Source organism: Vulpes vulpes, chromosome 1 (genome assembly GCF_048418805.1).
Source record: "Vulpes vulpes isolate BD-2025 chromosome 1, VulVul3, whole genome shotgun sequence".
Lineage (NCBI taxonomy): Eukaryota > Metazoa > Chordata > Mammalia > Carnivora > Canidae > Vulpes > Vulpes vulpes.
In genome coordinates this window covers 162,056,205-162,077,315 of record NC_132780.1, presented here as the reverse complement: position 1 = coordinate 162,077,315, position 21,111 = coordinate 162,056,205, and the positions used below count along the sequence as shown (strand labels likewise).

Genomic DNA, 21,111 nt, shown 5'->3' with positions numbered 1-21,111 from the left:
TTTCATCTCCATTAGGGTCTGTGTGTTAATACAAAATTTTGGGAGCCCACCCCAGACCTGCTAAATCAAAATAACTTAGAGGTGAAGGATTCTTATATTGTCTCAGAACTACTGCTTCTGAGAATGAAGTCCTAACACCAAAACCTATCTACTGGTTGGGGGGAAAATGGAATTGGGGAGAATTTCTTAGATTCAAGGGAATTTCCTGCATTCAACAATATTTGAAATAGGCATTTGCTAAAATTCCTTGAAAATAAATGCATGTTCGTCAAAGTACTAAACTTTTTTTTTCAAAGTACTAAACTTTAAAACTCATTACCAATTCTATAATTTCAAGTCTAATGATCAATTAAAATTTTTAAATACAGATAAAATGCAGAGTATTGGCATAATAATGCCATTTTTAGGCTTTTGGCTAATGTAAAGTACTAGTGGTGATAACTACTAAACATCACACTAATACCTTTCATTGGTAAAGAGCCTTACACATTTAAAATGATTCTGCATACGTTGTTACATGAAGGCAGGAATTTTTTATAACTGTGTCTTTAATGTTGTATATACAATGACTGCTTAATAAGTATTTGTTGAATGACTGACTGAATGAATCTGATACAACAACCCCTTTAAGTCTGACAAGGCTATTTGTTAAAAAGCAAACTGCATTAAAACAAAAAAGCCTTTCACTCATTCTTCTACAAAGGCAGATGGTGGCTAATCTACTTTTATAAACATAGCACTCTCCATTCAAGCCTCAATTATCTCTTGCATGAATTATTGCTCACTGCTGCTCCTCTTGTCAATACATCTGATATTCTGCAGCGAGGATATCATCTTCCTAAACCATTGCTCAAATCAATATACTCCCAACTCAAAATCAGAAGTGATCCACTGTTCATCATGAAGCCTGAGTGAGGTTTTCTCAATATTATCTTTGTCTAATATTCCATCATTGTCCTATATTCTAGTTAAATTGTATTATTTATTATTGTCAAAATATGCCTTACAATTTCAATAATTTTTCAGGCTATTCCTTCTGCTTGTTGCCCTCTCCTCCTCTTTCTTAACAATCTTCCAAAGCTCATGTCAAATATAACCACCACCATGAAGACGTTCCTAATAATCCCAAAATGTTATTTCTCACTTTTCTTAACCTCCACACTCTGTACCTCTTCTGCTGTACTGTATTGGCCTTTTGCTAAGGTTACTATTCATATTATTCCCCTTTCAACCATTTGCTCTTTCTGGATTTTAAGATTCTTATTGATAAGTTCTATCTTTACCATTTTTATATTCCTTCCAATCCTTTAGTGTGCCTGTACACTGCAAGGATCCTAATAGTTGCTATCTTCAATCCAAATATTTCCTCCCAGAAATTCTGCAAGTTTATCTCTCTAAATAAATATTTCTCTCCCTTTCTCTCTCTCTCTCTCTCTCTCTCTCTCTCTCTCTCTCTCTCTCACACACACACACACACACACACACACACACACACACTCACTCACTAAATATCTGGATGCAGAACAGTGGTAGCATTTAATCTCCTTGAAAGCAACCAAACTGTCAGACCAAATCCCTTTTAAGATTACTTTTATCAAACTTAGACTTTTAATCACACAATATCACAGTAGCCAGAACAGAACTCCAACTTGGTCAGCATGCTTTATACAATAAAAAGAGGAGGGTTGAGTGTGAGTGGGATTAAGAAGTCAGATGGCACACTCCGAGAACTGAATTCAGGTGAAATGAAGAAACAAGATGTAAAATAGAGTGCACACCTCAAGGTTCTAATGACATCTGATCAAAGATATGAAACTATGAAACTAAAAGCTAAAGTTTCAAATGAGAATGGTCTAGAGAGTACTGGGCACAGAAGAAAAAAAAAGACCACACAGTCATCTCTATAAGGTTATTAATATTTACTGCTACGATTACCCTCATCAGATTGTAAGGATGTTCACACTATGTAGTAACTCTTAAGTGATAAGACTTGTTTTTATAATCTACATTTAAAAACCATTCTGGATACTTTTGGAGCAATACCTCAAGAATGCTTACCATTAAAAAAAGAAGAAGAAGAATGCTTACCATTGCTACCAGAAAAGACAGTATCTATTTCCCCAGATCTACAGCTAATATTATTAGATACAGTAATAATAATGGGGGCCAGACTGGTAGTAGAAGATCATAGAGGCAAGAAAGAAATCTAAGATAGAGATGTCTATCTAAAAAAATAAAATAAAAAAAAAGATGTGTATCTACAATAGCCATCTTTAGACAGGTGACACACAGAGAGAGCTAGAAACCCTAAGGCCAGGGGTTTCTTTACTGTGTGTGTGTGTGTGTGTGTGTGTGTGTATACACAGACATGCATACATAACATATTATATATTTATAGATTGATACTTTTTTTTTTAGATTGATACTTTTTAAAAATAGAACATGAACTCCTCCCATGTGAGTAGAGAAACACCTTGTCCTTTCATCATTGTATATTTTTTACTTTCTGGTCAGATTTTATTGCTTTAAGTCAAATGCCAACAGATGAATTAATGGATAAAGAATGTCTGCCTGGACATTCCAACTGATCAGTTGGTTAAGTATCTGCCTTTGGCTCAGGTCATGATCCCAGGGTCCTGGGGTCAAGCCCCACATTGCCAAGCAGGGAGCCTGCTTCTCCCTGTCCCTCTGCCTAGTGCTGCCCCTTCTTATTCTCTTCTCTTTCTCAAATAAAATCTTTTCTAAGAATGTAAAAACATTCCATGCTTATAAATTAGAAGAACAAATATTGTTAAAAAGTCTATACTACCCAAAGTAATCTACACACTCAATGCAAAATGTTATCAAAAAACCACCAGCATTTTTCACAGAGCTGGAACAAACAACTCTGAAATTTATATGGAATCAAAAAAGAACCCAAATAGCCAAAGTAACATTGAAAAACAAAACTGGCAGCATCACAATTCTGGGTTTCAAGCTGTATTACATATCTGTAATCACCAAGACAGTATGGTACTGACACAAAAACACAAAGAAGAATGGAACAGGACAGAGAACCCAGAAATGGATCCTCAACTCTAGGGTTAACTAATCTTCGACAAAGCGAGAAAGAATATCCAATTAAAAAAAAAAAAGACACTCTTTCAACAAATGGTGTTGGGAAAACTGGACATCCACATGCAGAAGAATGAAACTGGACCACTTTCTTATGTAAGAATTTATTTTATTTCTTGCACAAAAATAAACTCAAATTGGATATGAAAGACCTAAATGTGAGACAGGAGTCCATCAAAATCTTAGAGGAGGGATCCCTGGGTGGCGCAGCGGTTTGGCGCCTGCCTTTGGCCCAGGGCGCGATCCTGGAGACCCGGGATCGAATCCCACGTCGGGCTCCCGGTGCATGGAGCCTGCTTCTCCCTCTGCCTGTGTCTCTGCCTCTCTCTCTCTCAATCTGTGACTATCATAAATAAATAAAAATTAAAAAAAAAAATAAAGCTTTAAAAAAAAAAAAAAATCTTAGAGGAGAACACAGGCAGCAACCTCTTTGACCTTGGTCAAGAACTTCTTGCTGGACATGTCTCCAGAGGCAAGGGAAACAAAGGCAAAAATGAACTATTGGGACTTTATCAGGTTAAAAGGTTTTGCACAACAAAGGAAACAATCAACAAAACTAAAAGGCAACGTATGGAATAGGAGAAGATATCTGCAAATGACGTATCAGATAAAGGGTGAGCATACAAAATCAAATCAGGAATTTACCAAATGCAATAGCCAAAAAGTAATAAATAAATAAATAGATAGATAGATAGATAGATAGATAAGTCAAAAAATGAACAGAAGATATAAACAGATATTTCTCCAAAGAAGACATACCAATGGCCAGGAGACACATGGAAAGATGTTCAGCATCACTGAACATCAGGAAAATACAAATCAAAACCACAATGAGATACCATTTCACACCTGTCAGAATGGCTAAAATCAACAATTTAGGAAATGACAGATGTTGGTAAGGATGTGGAGAAAGAGGAATCCTCTTGTACTGTTGGTGGGAATGCAAACTGGTGCAGCACTCTGGAAAACAGTTTGGAGGTTCCTCAAAGAGTTAAAAATGGAACTACCCTACAACCCAGCAATTGCACCATTAGGTATTTATCCACAGGATTCAAACATAGTGATTCGAAGGTGCACATACACCCCACTGTTTATAGCAGCAATATATATCCATACTAGCCAAAACAAGGAAGGAACCAGATGTTCATCAACAGATGAATGGATAAAGAAGATGCAGTGTGTATATATATATAATGGAATATTACTCAGCCATCAAAAAGAATGAAATCTTGCCATTTGCAATGACTAGATGGAGCTAGAGGATATTATGCTAAGTGAAATAAGTCAGTCAGAGAAAGACAAATACCATATAATTTTACTCATATGTGGAATCTAAGAAACAAAACAGATGGACATAGGGGGAAGGAATGAAAAATAAGAAAAACAGAAGCAAACTATAATAGTTTTAACTATAGGGAAGAAACTAAGGGTTGCTAGATAGGAGATGGGTAGGGGGATGGGGTACTGGGTGATGGGCATTAGGAGGGCACTTGATGTAATGAGTACTGGGGGTTATATGCAACTGATGAATCACTAAATTCTACCCCTTAAACTAATAATATACTAAATGTCAACGGACTTGAAGTCAAATTTAAAAAAATAATGTAAAGGGATGCCTGGGTGGCTCAGTGGTGGAGCATCTGCCTTTGGCTCAGGGTGTGATCCCAGAGTCCCAGGATCAAGTCTCACATCAGGCTTCTTGCATGGAGCCTGCTTCTCCCTCTGCTGGTGTCTCTGCCACTCTCTATGTATCACTCATGAATAAATAAATAAAATCTTTAAAAAATAAATAAATAAAAAATAAAAAACGAATGTAAAGAAGAAGAAAAAAGAATGTACAGAAAATGATCTTCAAATTATATAAGGAATAGGTTTTGAAACTTTTCTTGGAGTTTTTGTACATTTAACAAATTTATTTTCAATTAAAAATAAAAGTATACCAGAAAAACTATGTGTTAATACAACCAGGGCATTACAAGTTAGGGCTCAAAGTAGAAGTCTTTCCTACTAGTTTTTATTGAGATGAGGGCTTGGGGATTGGAGTGAAAACAGGGGAAGAAAAGCTAAAAATAATACAGCAAAATTTTATATTTAGAAATTTTATGTAATTAAGAAAACATAACATTAACCTTCAATTCTTTTGAGTAGTCTTAGTCTATCACATAGTGTGTATATGGTTGGTGGAGTGGAGAAGCATCTAAGAGTACTGAATTTCATGAATAACATGAAAACATGTTATGCAAATTTTTTTTATCATTTAAGCCTATTTCATCCTCAATTCTTTATTTTTAAAGATTTATTTATTCATGAGAGAGAGAGAGAGAGAGAGAGAGAGAGAGAGAGAGAGAGAGATAGGCAGAGGGAGAAGCAGGCTCCGCACAGGGAGCCTAATGCAGGACTCGATCCAGAATCCCAGGATCATGCACTGAGCCAAAGCCAGACACTCAACCGCTGAGCCAGGCATTCCATCCTCAATTCATTTTTGTTCTCATTTGTAAGGATGGCATAATAAATGGGAAGGTAAAATATCTTTATTCACATTTGTTAACTGGTGAGTGGTCATTACTCAGTTTGATAAGCAAATCTTTTTTTAGTAGTCTCTAGATGCCTGTGACTTTTCCCACACTACCACAGGTCAGTACAACACATTACAATCATGGTAAAATAAATTAATGTCCTTGTTTTGGAAGTTTAAATGTCATATTTAAAAATAATTTTTGAAACAGCACAATTACAAGAGCAAACATTATAACTCAGATAAACAGAACATTAGGCTAAAGGGAAGCCAAAATAAATACCATAGTTCGTGAATGTCCAAATGTGCACCCCAAAGAAAAACATACCAATGAAATTAAATTATAAAATTCATTAAAATTGAGTTATAAAGATAAAATTGTATATATTTGCAAGGAGTCCTTTGAAAATGTATTAACTTTCTAATTATGGTAAAATATATGTAACATAAAATTTACCTTAACTATTTTCAAGTGTATAGTTCAGTAGCTCTAAGTACATCACAGCCATCCATCTCCAGAACTCTTCATTTGCAAAATGGAAACTCTATATGCACTAAATAATCACTACCCATTTCTCCTGCCCTCTAGCCCTTGGCAACCACCATTCCACTTTCTGTCTTTATGAATTTGACTATTCTATGTACATACAGGTACCTAGAAGTGGATCATACAATATTTACCCTCTTGTAAACTGGCTTATCACTTAGTATAAAGTCCTTAAGGATCATCCATGTTGTAGCATGTGTCAGAATTTCTTTCTTTCTATAAGGCTGAATAATATTCCACTGTATGTATATACCACATTTTGTTTATTTATTTATCCATTAATAGAAATTTAGTTTTTTTCCCATTTTTTGGCTATTATGAATAATGCTGCTATGAATATGGGTGTACAAATATCTGTTTGATTCCCTGGTTTCAATTCTTTGGGGTATATATATCCAGATGTGGAATTGCTGGATTATATGGTCATCGTAAAAATAATTAATTTTTTGAAGAATCACCACACTAGTTTTCACAGTGGCCACACCAACTTACAATCCCAATAGTGCACAAGGGTTCCAATTTCTCCACATCCTAATACTTCTCATTTTATTTTTTTGTTAGTAGTCATTCTAGTGTCCTGTACAAAGTGCCCTGTTTAAGTCCTATAAAAGTTTTCATTTCCACCTATATTTGAAAATGTCATGAAATGAGTTAGATATTTTAAAAATAAAAACTTATTAATTCAGCCCCTATAGTAAAATTTATGGTTATACAAACATTGCATAAGAAAATGATCATTTTATATATATAATATATATATAAAATATTAAGTAGGGAATGAGGAATGAGGAAACAAAAATATAAAAATACAATCTACCAAGGGAAAAAATGGAAGTAAAAACCAAAATGTTGTAAGTGGCGAGATTTAAATTTAAAACTGATTTTCCTTTTTACTTTTCTTGTATTTTCCATGATTTTTATAGTAAGAAACAAATGGCTATAGAAAGAAATGAGGCTGAATATCATTATCATAATGATAAAGATTTAGAAGTAGATGTAGACTTGGTTCAGTGGAGAAAAGAGATATGGACGGGGAGGGGGATATAGAACCAAATCAAAGTTACTGAGACAAAAATAAGAAAGGTACAATTAGAATACAATATCTACTCAGTTTCCCTGGAATTTGTATATACTTGAAAAGGCATTAACAAAAAGTGAAAACAAGTAAGTAAACACTGAAGAGCTTTGACATTTGTACTTTTTCTATAAGCAGTTAGGCTTAGTTATCTTAATTCTTCCCAGTGTTCAGGCCCCCACTAAGTTTTGATGACGCTGGAATCTTTCTATTCTGCTGCCAGTTATTCTGGCACTCCAATACTTTCAAATAAATGTAGTAATCTAGACAAATAATTTTAAGTATCACAAAAGTAATATTCCAGAAGACGAAAAATGACATCAACACCCAGTTTGATGTATCTATAATTTGAATTAGTGATTCTGAAAGGTGGAGCAGATTTTACCCACAGGGGACATTCAGCATGTCTGAAGACATTTTGGATTGTCAGGACTGGCAGGATGCTGCTAAACATCCTATAAGGACATCCCCCCAGCACTGTATCCCTAATACCTAAAACAGTGTTTGGCATGCTGTAGGTATTCAAAAATGACCAGTTTTTTTAGTTTTAATATCTTCTTTAATAAGACATTACAGCACACAACTGAGCCCCAAGTGTGTCAGTTAAACATGGGGATGCAGATCCATAGGAAGTAAAATGGAAACAAATATAATCTTAAACCCATTCCTTTTGGCAATTAATGGAAACACAGAATACAATGGGCCAATTCCCTCTCAGTGTCTCAGATTTTACAAAGTCTTTGAAGACACCATAACAGTTTTATGATGAACTCTGCTGTGATCTGTTAAAGAATCTTCAAATTAAATAATGAAGATGCTTAAGAATTATAGTTTTCCCCTTAGAGCAAATTTAACTCAAACATAATAGAAAGGGATTGTACTAATTATCCTTACACAAAGCATGAGAATTAATGTCTTATGCAAGACCAATGCAGCTATTTTCCTATCACTGAGATATAAAATTAAATATAGTGTCCTCAGCTGCTTATAAAAAAGGGTTAAATACAAGAACAAAAAGCTTTTATTCTGAATTACAGTCAGTAAAACAAATGAAAAAAAAAAAACCAAAACTTGTGAATGATTTTTAAATGATTTGTTACTAAATGTAAACATACATATGGTCAAAGCATTTTTAAAAACCTTTAAATTGTAATTTAGCCAGAACTTCAATAATACCCACCACAAGCAATCAGGCAAATTCTTATGTTCTGGTACCCAACATATTAGGAAGTAACAGATATTAAATCTGAAACTTAGGAAATTAAATACATGAGAAAAAAGACTAAGATTGTAATAGAAGTCGCTAAGAAACTATCACCACTGAAGAAGCTTTTCCTTGTCAATATCTTAAACTTACAGTGAAGTCAAACAAATGTTTGGGCAGAATCTGCACAGCTACAAAACAAATGCAGTGATAAATTACAGCAGAAAGAGGGAATGCATTTTGTAAAACCACAGGATCAGATCTGTGGCTCTAAGCAATTACCAGCAAATAGTTGAGTGTTCTTCCTATTATATTAATTTTAAAATTTAAACAGTTACAGCAGTTACACTAGTAAAGTTAATAGTTGACAAGAGCAAATTAGAAGAACCCTAAAATTGTCTTAACTGGGAGGGATTTACCTCATCTATCTGAACCAACCCATTTCCCCATTCTCAGAGCCAAAAGAATGTGGAGATTAGCCTATTTTAATCCTTTACTAGTTCAGACAGAAGTCATACTGTACACAGTCTTTGATTTTAGGAAATAAATAAATATATATATATGAGAAAACTGAGGCTCAGAGTGTTCAGACATTTAGAAAATAGTGGAGCTGAGAAGCAGATTGAAGTCTTCTAACCAAAATTCAGGCTCTTCCATCTCTGTCTTCTAAGGGTTTTGTTAATATTTTTCAGAAGGCTCTTTAAAAGTTCATATCATTTGATTTAGCAATTCTGGTTTTAAAAACTGATCCTAAGAAGTTATCACATAGCTGTACTCTGATTATATATATATTTTCATTAATCAAAAGAGAGATACATTTTAAACTTTTTAAAATGATTTTATTTATTTATTTGACAGACAAAGAGCAGGCAGAGGGAGAGGGAGAAGCAGGCTCCCTACTGAGCAGGGAGCCTGACAGGCTACAGGGCTCAATCCCAGGACCCTAGGATCATGACCTAAGCCAAAGGCAACTGCTTAACCAACTGAGCTGCCAAGGCACCCTGAGAATACATTTTAAAAAGAATCTTACTGTTTGCACAGCCCCTGAGCCTCTCTCGTCTTGTGTTGAGGGACAGGGGACCTTCTGCCCCAGGTTGCTCCTTTATCCAGCCCCATCCTTTTGAGGGGGTTGGGATGTAAAGGGCCTGAGGTCTTCACTTACTCAGTAAATAAAACTGTTTTTGTGGGAAAAAAAAAAAAAGAATCTTACTGTACTCAGAGTAAGATAAATTATGATGTATCCACTCAATGGAACATTAAAGAAAAAAAAGCATACGTATATTTATCAAGAAGAAAGGGCATTGAAGATTTAACCAAAGACATTGTTAAATGACAGAGGAGCAGAGTAGGTAACAAAATAATATGTATAGTGTGATCTCACGTAGATATATACATTTCCATGGAAAACAATCAGGAAGGATAAACTTCAAAATGTTAGCGATATTTTTTTCTATGTGGTCAGATCTGTGGTGATATTTCTTTTTGCTTACACACATTTTCTAACTTATTAAAAACATATATGGTATGGGTACTATGGGGAGAGAGAGGCTATTAAAAATCAGCTAGGCTCTGTCTCTTGGTTAAAGAATGAGTAACTATAAATTTACTATATACAAAACATATGATTTCTTTATACTCAGGCATAGCACTGTGATCTTCTTTTTCAATGAGAAAATATTAATTTTTAAAAGGGTACTTAATAGCTAAAAAAGATAGGAAGTTGTCAATAGAAACTAGCAATCTATACCTTAATAAAACTTAGATAATAGAGAAGCTGCATTAAAATGCTTTTTAAGCCTAATGTACAGTGATATTGCACCTATTGTTTTTTAAATCTACAAACAAAAGATTATCATCAAACTAATCTCTAAGGTTGAGCGTTAAGCTGGGAATGAAATGATTTGTGGAAAATACAAGGAATCTTCCAAACCCACTTATGAAAATGCTCTGTGAGGCATCTGCTATGCTTACTCACCTAGACCATGTTCTATGATTTCTATAAAAGCATTAATTATCAGAAATATCTTATTCTCAAATGAATTCATGTATCATATGAAAGGCTTATTTAGCCTAAATTACATTTGAGAGCTTGGTGACTGTGTAAATATCTTGGTCAGACTGCCAAAAAACACCTATCAATATAGCAACTGGCAATGAGCCACCTAATTTAACTTTATAATGTTTTACTAAGAACAATTTGGTTTAGAATTGGTTGCTTACTTTCATAGGGCTGTACTGAAATTTTAAATTCAACAGATTTGTAATTGTAGTTTACACTTATTTTGTAAGATTAAATCACTTATATTTATCAAGTAAAAATTTATTTTTTAAGTTTTATTAACATAAAAAACTGGGACGCCTGGGTGGCTCAGCAGTTAAGCATCTACCTTCAGCCCAGGGCGAGATTCTGGAGTCTCTGGATTGAGTCCCGCATCAGGCTTCCTGCGTGGAGCCTGCTTCTCCCTCTGCCTGTGTCTCTGCCTCTCTCTCTGTGTGTCTCCCATGAATAAATAAATAAAATCTTTAAAAAAATAAAAATAAAAAACCTTCAAAAAAGCAACTTTGCTGATTTTTTCTTTTGCAACTAGTAGGAAAAAAATCATTTTTCATCTATATCATTTTCTTAAAGAATCAAATACTTGTCATATCTTGACATAAACTTTTTAATGATAGTATTAAAATAGGAACCTTCTCTTTCCCATAATACCACTGCTTCTCTAATTTCCTTCCTGGGATTTTTTTTTTCTACATTCATATACTTTGTGAACTGATTTTTCTTTCATGAATTTCAAGAAGCTAGTGGCAAAAATCTGCATAAGAAACACTTTCTAGGACAGCTCTGGTGGCTCAGCGGTTTAGCGCTGCCTTCGGCCCAGGGCCTGATCCTGGAGACCTGGGATCAAGTCCCATGTCGGGCTCCCTGCATGGAGCCTGCTTCTCCCTCTGTCTGTGTCTCTGCCTCTCTCTGTCTCTCTCATGAATAAATAAATAAAATCTTAGAAAAAAAAAAAAAAAGAAAAAGAAATAACTAAATGCCTTTTCTCCTAAATTAGACTTTGTGTTTAAACAGTAAAACAAAAAAACAAAAAAAAAAAAAAAAAAAACAAAAAAAAAACCAGTAAAACAGTTGATTAAGAGATCAGAATTATGGTGGGTGAGGAACCAGTATGAAATAATATGGAAAAGGTGACTAAAGGCCAGCTCTGCACAACACTGAAAGTCATCTTTAAGAGTATTTTAAGGGCAGCCTGGGTGGCTCAGCGGTTTAGTGCCGCCTTCGGCCCAGGGCCTGATCCTGGAGATCCGGGATAGAGTCCCACATCAGGCTTCCTGCATTGGGCCTGCTTCTCCCTCTTCCTCTGCCTGTGTCTCTGCCTCTCTCTTTCTTTGTGTCTCTCATGAATAAATAAATAAAATCTTAAAAAAAAAAAAAAGAGTATTTTAAAATGATTTTAGGAATCTGTCCGTGTGTTCAGTAGGTGGAATAATTCTAAATTTAAAACTATTATTGCCGGGGATCCCTGGGTGGGGTAGCGGTTTGGCGCCTGCCTTTGGCCCAGGGCGCGATCCCACGTCGGGCTCCCGGTGCATGGAGCCTGCTTCTCCCTCTGCCTGTGTCTCTGCCTCTCTCTCTCTCTCTGTATGACTATCATAAATAAATAAAAATTAAAAAAAAATAAAAATTAAAAAAAAACTATTATTGCCAAAAGGACTTTGAGATCATTTAGGAAACCCTGTCATTAATAAATGAAGGAAAGAAGGTTCTGTAGTTAACTGACTTTGTCAAGGAGATAGTTAACCACAGACCAAGGGCTTGAATCTGGCTGTCTTCCTGACTCTGCTTCTTTCACTGCAACTAATTCTCAGTTGTTGGGAAGGCAAAAAGCAGAGGATCTCAACAAACTGTTTCTGTAAGTAAAGTTTTATCAGAACACATTCATTTACTGCTTGTTTTTACAAAGAAAAAATGGAGTAGTTATGAAAGATATCTTACAATCTACAGCCTAAAATAGTTACCAACTGGTCCTTTACAGAAAAAAGTTTGCTGACTTTTTGTTTGTTGAAGATTTTTTTACCATACAATTCAGAAATTTTAGAACTTGATCCATAATAACCCATATGATGGGTTGTAAAAAATAATAATAAAACAGAACAACACTAACAATTACCTTATAAGGGGTTAATCCTACTACCACCAAAGAATCTATTTGTCCATTTTGCATATTTTGACACAAACATCTTTTTTTTTTTTTTTTATTTTTTTATTTTTTTACAAACATCTTTTAGAAAAGAAAAACTTAGATACCACTTATGTACCTGCACTATACACTTTAAATGAATGCACCTTGTATATGTAATTTACACCTTGATTAGGTCAATTTTTTAAATTTCTGCAACTATGAAGGATGCTCCCTTTTACTGACCAATCCTTTAACCATGCTTCCATATTTTCATGATCAAATATATTCAAAGCCAAGCTGCCATAACTGTTTACCCAAAGTCTTTTAAAAAGCTAATGTTCTCTTTACCTCTAGTTTGCCTAAGCAAGTCTAGATGGCATATCACTGTCAAAATAATCTTCCGAAAGAAGCTTTCTGAATCAGATATATCTCTATAGACTTTGAAATGTTACCCACAGCTTTTGCTCAAAAAAACAATCAACATGGACTTAAAGGTCCTTTACAATTTGAGCTCCATCTACCGTGCTGGTCTTATTTTTCACTACTGTCTATACACAGATATATATCTTTGCAAAAAGATATGCATCTATGGATAGGGATGTTTTTTCTATACATAGGTATTTTTTCAACAGAGATACTATTTTTCAAAATATACTTTGTATATTTTCAGTTTCTGTACCTGTCCTCAAGGTATTCTCTCCAAATGATATACTCCTGCCTTTCACCTTAATCCTACCTACAATTCAAAATCTACCTCAAATGTTTACCCTTAAACATCAACTCTTTCCTGAAGGCCCCTTCAGGTATGACCTCTTCATTCTCTAAACTTTCACTCAAATCTGTTTGTGCATGAAAACTAAAAACATTTTTATGTCATTAATAAGAGAATACTAATACTTAAGGAATTCACATGATCTACATAGTTACATAGATATGTAACTGACTAAAAGTTATATAGGACAATCTAGAAGGACATGCTTAGCATACATATCCATTCAAAAAATACTTACAGAAAGAATGATTAACATACTGTAAATATCCCAAAAGACATTCATATGTAAAAATACAAAAATAAGATGGTAATATTAATAGATATTTTTTAAAATGAATTTTACCTTTTCAGTTGTAAGAGGTTTTACAGGCTTTTCTGGCTCCTTTTCTTTCTTTTTCTCTTCCTTTTTTTTTTCCTTTTCTTTCTAAAACACAGACCAAAGTTTTGTTTACTTTTTAAAAAATGTCAGCTCTTAACACATTTTTATTTTATAGGTTGAGTCATTATTTGAGGAAGTGTTTGATGATGACTATCCAGTGACACTGAAATACAAAAATAAACAAGGCAAATTCATAGTCATTGAAATTACATATTGATAACACAACAAAGAATATCTTTTCTTTAAAAAATTTAAGACAGAGATGAAACTATTTAGAACTTCTTTGAAATTTTAGAGTTTGTTTAAACAAATGAGACCTCTAAATCAATAAATTCTCACTGTGTCTTTACATCAGGCTAGGCTTCCTAATAGCAACCATAATACTGAAATTTGAACAAGAAGAAAAAATATAAACTAACTGTGAAAGAATTCCTTAGGACACAGATGAAAACAGATTACAACATGTGAACATGAGATGAAAAGGGAAAAATGCTTTAATTTTTTAAAATATCACAAATCATGGAGACCCCTGGGTGGCTCAGTTGGTTAGGTGCCAATTCTTGATTTTGGCTCAGGTCATGATCTCATGGGTCATGTGATGAAGCCTCATGTTGAACTCCATGCTCAGTGGGGAGTCTGCTTGAAGGTTCTCTCCCTCTGCCCCTCTCTCAAGCATAAATAAACAAACCTTTAAAATATCACAAAACATGTTTAGTCTACTACATAAATGTTGTGATTTATAAAAGGACAAAATACAATTATTTTCTCATTAAAAAATGTTAAGGATATGTATGCCTGGTACCATAGCAAATTGAATAGTATACTTAATCCAATTCAGTGTAGGTATAATGGTACCATGATGTCCACAATTGCATTTCCAAGAAGGATAAAACAGGATATAATATTAAAAACTTAAGGGCCACGAACATGCCAAAAAAGAAAAATGAAATAAAAGATTGAACAATGAACATCCATAAGACATTTAAAGGGAAGAGATGCCTAGAAACCTAGAAGTGAATCACTACTACAAATGCGTATTAATTAGTACCTTAGTTTCCTAGCAGCAAATAGGAAAAGATAAACTGATGAACCTAGGAAAGGCAGAATAATAAACACACAGAACTTAGTCAAAATGACTATGGGTTTGTTTGTATCTGTGTCTTTAAAATGGTATTTGACACAACCTCTCTCAACAAAATTGTTATTTATAATTGAGAAAAGATAACCCTGGCAATTCCTAGGCTATAACATCAAGACATGTAATAAAGGTTCCTATGGGCCAGACACTGTGATAATCACCTTATTTTCTAGAGTCTGAAAAAAATGTCATCATGTTCAGTTTACAAATGAAGAAACCAAAACTTACACAAGTAAGGCAGAAAGCCACACAGCTAATCAATGGGAGGACCAAGGGAAGACAAAGCCAGACTCTCAAGTCACTATTCATTGTCATCCAGTGAAGCACTATTATTTTTTACTATTCTTCCATACAACAATGGTTAATATTTATTGAACCCTTACTATGTGCAAGACACTATTTTCACTTAGCAATGAAGAATAAATGAGATGAACAAATCCTTTATCTATTTTAAAACATTTCTAGATATTAAATTCGTGAGGAAAGCAATGTGATAAAACATTCTCACTAATATGTTGGGGATGAATTGTTCTATAACCTCACAGAACTGTTAAGTTTTCAAGAAAGGCACTATCATGAGAAAGGGGAAGAAGATAGTCTTTCTAATCACTGTGACTGGTAGGCACATATGATATTACCAAAAATGAATCAGATTATTTAGCTATGTTTAATGAGAAAGCACAATTCAGTGTTATTCAACACTGGAATTTCAGCTGTTAAATATAAGCTGTCATAATAGGGATATTATGATACAAGCTTTGAAATAACATTAAAAACATGAGGTCTAAATTCAGATCATACAGTTTGATCCACAGATGACTCCCATCTCTAGAATCAATAGCTGCTGAAAGATCAAAGAGTACTGTGAGAACCTAATTTGTTTTAAAGTATTTTTTCAGCAAGAACAAAATACAGCAGTGTTTGGTATTGTAAAATAGTTCCTGAAACTTGGTTTCTATATATACAAATGATACAGTGAAATAGACCTTCCATGTGGAAAAAAAATCAACTGTCCAATTTTTATAAGATAGAGAAAAGCACATATCGGGTTCATTATACCCAAACTATACTTGAGTGATTTGATTAAAGATATGGTCTTCAAAAAATTTTTATTATGTACTCTGACCTTAAAAAGTTGTGAGCATATATATGCTACCAAGTGTATATATTTCTTTATTAAGTATATGTAACACTATATTATGCACATTATAAAACATACATTACAATGGAAATTTTGAAAGGATAACCAAAAAAGGCACAAACAGACCTTGGGGGTAATGCTAGAGACATTAGACTTTGGAGCACACTGACTTATTCCAAAGCCTTTCTCTTAAAAACTGAAGTGTAATTTACAGACACCATATTAACTTCAGATATACAAAATAATGATCAAACATTTATATACACTGTAAAATGATCACCACAAGTCTAGTCTCCTCCTACCACATAGAAAGTTACATACATGAAATACAGTATTGTTGCTCTAGTCACCAAACTATACATTATTACCCATAACTTACTTTATAACTGAAAGTTTGTACCTCTTTCCTCTTCATCTCCTTCTCCAATTTCACCCTCTCCCCCTACCAACTCCTTCCCCTCTGGCAACCATCAAATCTATGCTTTTCATCTATGAGTTGTTTTTGTTTTTTGTTCATTTGGCTTTTTAGATTCCAAATATAAGTGAAATTATGTGATATTCATCTTACTCTGATTTATTTCACTTAGCATAATGTTGTCCCAAATGGCAAGATTTCATTCTTTTATATAGCTGAGTTGTATCCATTGTGTGTATGTATGTATGTATGTGTATATACACACATACCACATCTTCTTTAACCATTCATCCATGAATGGACACTTAGATTGTTTCAGTATCTTGATTATTGTGAATAATACTACAATAAACATAGGGGTTCATATATCTTTTTAAATTAATGTTTTCATTTTCTTCATATATCCAGAAGTAGACTTGTTAGATTATGCGATAGTTTTATTTTTAGTTTTCTGAAGAACTTCCATACTATTTTCCAGAGTGGCTACACAAATTTATATTCCTATCAACAGAGCATAACAGATCCCTTTCCTCCACATCCTCATTAACACTTGTGATTTTTTTGCCTTTTTGATAATAGCCATTCTAACAATGATACCTCATTGTGGTTTTGATTTGCATTTTCCTGATTAGTGATGCTGAACATCTTTTAATGTGCTGGCTGAGCATCTGTATGCCTTCTTTGGGAAAATGTCCATTTTTTATGGGATTGTTTGGGTTCTTTTTGCTATTGAATTGCATGAGTTCTTAATATATTTTGAGTATTAGCCCCTTATCGAATATATGATTTCCATTTTGATATATGATTTTCACTTTGTTGACAGTTTCCTTTGCTGTGCAAAATTGTTTTAATTAGATGTAGTTCCATTTGTTTACTTTTGTTTTTGTTGCTCTAGCCTTTGCAGTCAGATAAAAAACAAAAACAAAAAACACATCACTAAGACTGATAACAGGGAGCTTACTGTCTATGTTTTCCTCTAGTATTTCCATGATTTCAAATCTTGCATTCAAATTTTTAGTCCAAACTGTGTTAATTTTTGTATACAGAATAAAACACTGGTCCAGTTTTCTCAAAATATTTATTGAAGAGACTATCCTTTCCGCATTGTATATTCTTGCCTCTTCTGGCACAAATTAACTGACCATATATATGTGGGTTTATTTCTGTGCTCCCTATTCTGTTGCAGAAATCTATGCATCTGTTTTTACGTCAATATCATACTGTTTTGATTAGCATATCTTTATAATATAGTTTGAAATCAAGGCATGTGATAACTTCAGCTTTGTCCCTCTTTCTCAAGATCACTTTGGCTATTCAGGATCTTTTGCGGTTCCATAAAAATCTTAGAAATGTTTGTTCTATTTCTGTGAAAAATGGATTGGGATTTTGATAAGGATTGCACTAAATCTACACACTTCTTTGGGCAATACAGACATTTTTTTTTTTCAGACATTTTTAACAATATTAATTCTTCTAATTGATGAACATATAGTAATTTCCATTTACTTGTGTCTTCTGTTTCATTCTTAAGTATCTTGTACTTTCCAGTGTATTAAGTCTTTCATCTAGTTGGTTACATTTCTTTCTAGGTATTTTATTCTTTTTGATGCAATTATAAAAGAGACTGTTTTCTTAATTTCTCTTTCAAACCATTTGTTGCCAATATGTAGAAAGAACAGATTTTTGTATATTGACTTTGCATCCTGCAACTTTACTGAAGTTGTTTCTTCTCATAGCTTTCTGGTGGAGTCTTTAGGGTTTTTTATATATAAAATCATGTTGTCCACAAATGACAATTTTACTTCCTTTCTAATTTGGAAGCATTTTATTTCTTTTTCCTGCCTAACTAGTCCAGCTAGGACTTCCAATACTATGTTGAATAGAAGTGGTAAGAATGGGTATCCTTGTCTTGTTCCTGATCTTAGAGGAAGAGCTTTTAGCTTTTCATCCCTGAATACGATGCTAGCTGTGGTGTTTGTCATATATGGCTTTTATTACGTTGAGGTACATTTCCTCCATTCTTGCTTTGGTGAGAGTTTTTATCATAAATGGATTTTGGATTTTATCTAATGCTTTTTCTGCATCTGTTGAGATGATCATGATTTTTATCCTTAATTTGATTGATTTGAAGATGTTTAACCATCCTCACATCCCTCCAATAAATCCCATTTGGTCATGGTGTATGATCTTTTTTTTTTTTTTAAGAATTTATTTGTTTATTCATGAGAGACAGAGAGAGAGAGAGAGAGAGAGAGAGAGAGAGAGAGAGGCAGAAAGGGAGAAGCAGGCTCGCCACAGGAAGCCTGATGTGGGAGTCCATCCCAGGACTCCAGGATCACGCCCTGAGTCAAAGGCGTCTAGACGCCTAACCGCTGAGCACCCAGGCGTCCTGGTGTATGATTGATCTTCTTAACTCATTGCTGACCTGTTTGCTAACATTTCATTGAGGACTTTTTCATCTACATTCAACAAGGATATTGGCCTGTAGTTTTCTTATTTTGTGGTGTACTTGTCTGGTTTTGGTATCAGGATAATGCTGGTCTCGTAAAATTAATAGGGAAGCATTCTCTCCTCTTCAATTTTTTGGAAGAGGTTGAGGTATAATTCATTAGTGAAGCCACCTCGTCCTGGATTTTTGTTGGTTGGAAAGTTTTTGACTCCTGATTCAAACTCCTTGCTAGTAAATGGTCTATTCAGATTTCCTATTTCTTCATGATTCAGTCTTAGCAGATTGTACATTTCTAGGAATTTATCCATTCTTTCAGACTGTCCAATCTGTATAGTCTACTATGAACAATTATTAACAGTAGTGTCTTATAATTTTTTGTATTTTTTTGGTATCAGTCATTACTTCCGTTTTTTCATTTCTGATTTTATTTGAGCCTTTTCTCTTATTTTTCTTGATGAGTCTGGCTAAAGGCTTGTCAATTTCATTTATCTTTTCAAAGAACCAGCTCTCAGTTTCATTGATCTTTTTTCTTTTAGTCTCTATTTCTTTTGTTCCACTCTGATTTTATTATTTCATTCCTTCTACTGACTCTGAACTTCATTTGTTCCTCTTTTTCTAGTTCCTCTGGGTATAAAGTTAGATTGTTATTTGGGATTTTTATTTCTTGAGGTAGACCTGTATCACTATCAACTTCTCTTTTAGAACTACTTTTCTTAAATTCCACAGATTTTGCTATGCTTTATTTTCATTTTCATTTGTATCAAGTTATTTTTTAATTTCTCTTTTGATTCCTTCATTGATTCATTGACTGTTCAGTAGTGTTGTCTAATCTCCATATATTTGTGCTTTTTTCCAGTTTTCATTTTGTGATTTATTTCTAATTTCATACCACTGTGGTATAAAAAGATGCTTGATGTTACTTCAATCTTCTTAAATTTACTAGTCTATCCATGTGCACTTGAAGAGAATATATATTCTGCTACTTTGGGATGGAATGAGAACATTCAGATATACAGTCCTATTAAGTATATCTGGTCTAATGTGTTATAAGGCCAATGTTTCCTTATGGATTTTCCGTCTGGATGATTTATCCACTGACATGAGTGAGGTATTAAAGTCTACTACTATTATTGTATTGCTGTCTATTTGTACCTTTAGGTCTCTTAATATCTGTTTTATATACTTAGGTGCTCTAATGTTGCACCCATAAATAATTACAAATGTATCTTCTCGCTGGACTGCTCCATTTATCATTATGTAATGCCTTTGTCTTTTATTAGTCTTTTAAAAAGTCTATGTTGTCTAATAAGAGCATAGCTCCTCCAGCTTTCTTTTGGCTTCCATTTGCATGAAACATCTTTTCATGTCTGTGTGTCCTTACATCTGAAGTGAATCTCTTATAGCATATAGATAGGTCTTATTTGTTTTATTCATTCAGCCACCCTATGTCTGTCTTTTGATTGGAACATTTAGTCCATTTACATTTAACCTAATTATTAATGGGTATGTTCTTACTGTCATTTTGCTAACAGTTTTCTGGTTGTTTTTGCAGTTCTCTGTTCTCTTGCTCCCTTCCCTTGTGGCTTTTTAGTGTTATGCTTGTATTCTTTTCTATTTTTTGTGTATCTATCACATGTTTTTGATTTGTGGTTACCATTGGGTTCATATATAATAATCTTATGTGTATAGCAGTCTTATATTACATTGATGGTTGCACACACATAAACATATTCTAGAAGCACTATTTTTATTCTCACCTCCACATTTTATGTATATAATGTCATGTTTTAGATCTTTTTATTTTGTGTGTCCCTTGGCTAATTTTTATAAATATACATTATTTGAATCCTTTTGTGTTTTAATCTCTATATTGGCTTTTAAGCGATTAACTCATGATCTTTATGATATGTTTTACTTGCGAAATTTTTTCCTTTTATAATTTTCTTCCAGTTATGGCCTTTTTGTTCTACTTAAAGAGTTCCCTTTAACATTTCTCATAAGGCCAGTTTAATGGTGATGAACTCTTAACTTTTGTTTATCTGGGAAACTTTTTAGGCTCTCCTTCAATTCTGAATGGTAGCCTAGCTTGGTAGGGTTTAAATTTGTGGGGGGTTTTTCATACTTTGAATATATTATGCTGCTCCTTTCTGGCCTACAAACTTTCTGCTGAGATACTGGCTA

General features: G+C 33.8%; 1 protein-coding gene across 6 annotated transcripts in view; it reads right to left on the bottom strand.

Annotated features, from left to right (window-relative positions):
* The window catches only part of SMAP1 (small ArfGAP 1), a 175,162-nt gene that overhangs the window by 60,275 nt on the left and 93,776 nt on the right, over window positions 1-21,111 (bottom strand). For 5 of the 6 annotated variants that reach the window (XM_025991141.2, XM_025991140.2, XM_072735149.1 and 2 more), the window contains one exon: window positions 13,752-13,832. The exons of the other annotated variant lie outside the window; for it this stretch is intronic. In XM_025991141.2, the coding sequence (XP_025846926.1) occupies window positions 13,752-13,832 (81 nt within the window). The remainder of the gene's footprint in view (window positions 1-13,751; window positions 13,833-21,111) is intronic. 6 annotated transcript variants of the gene reach the window in all.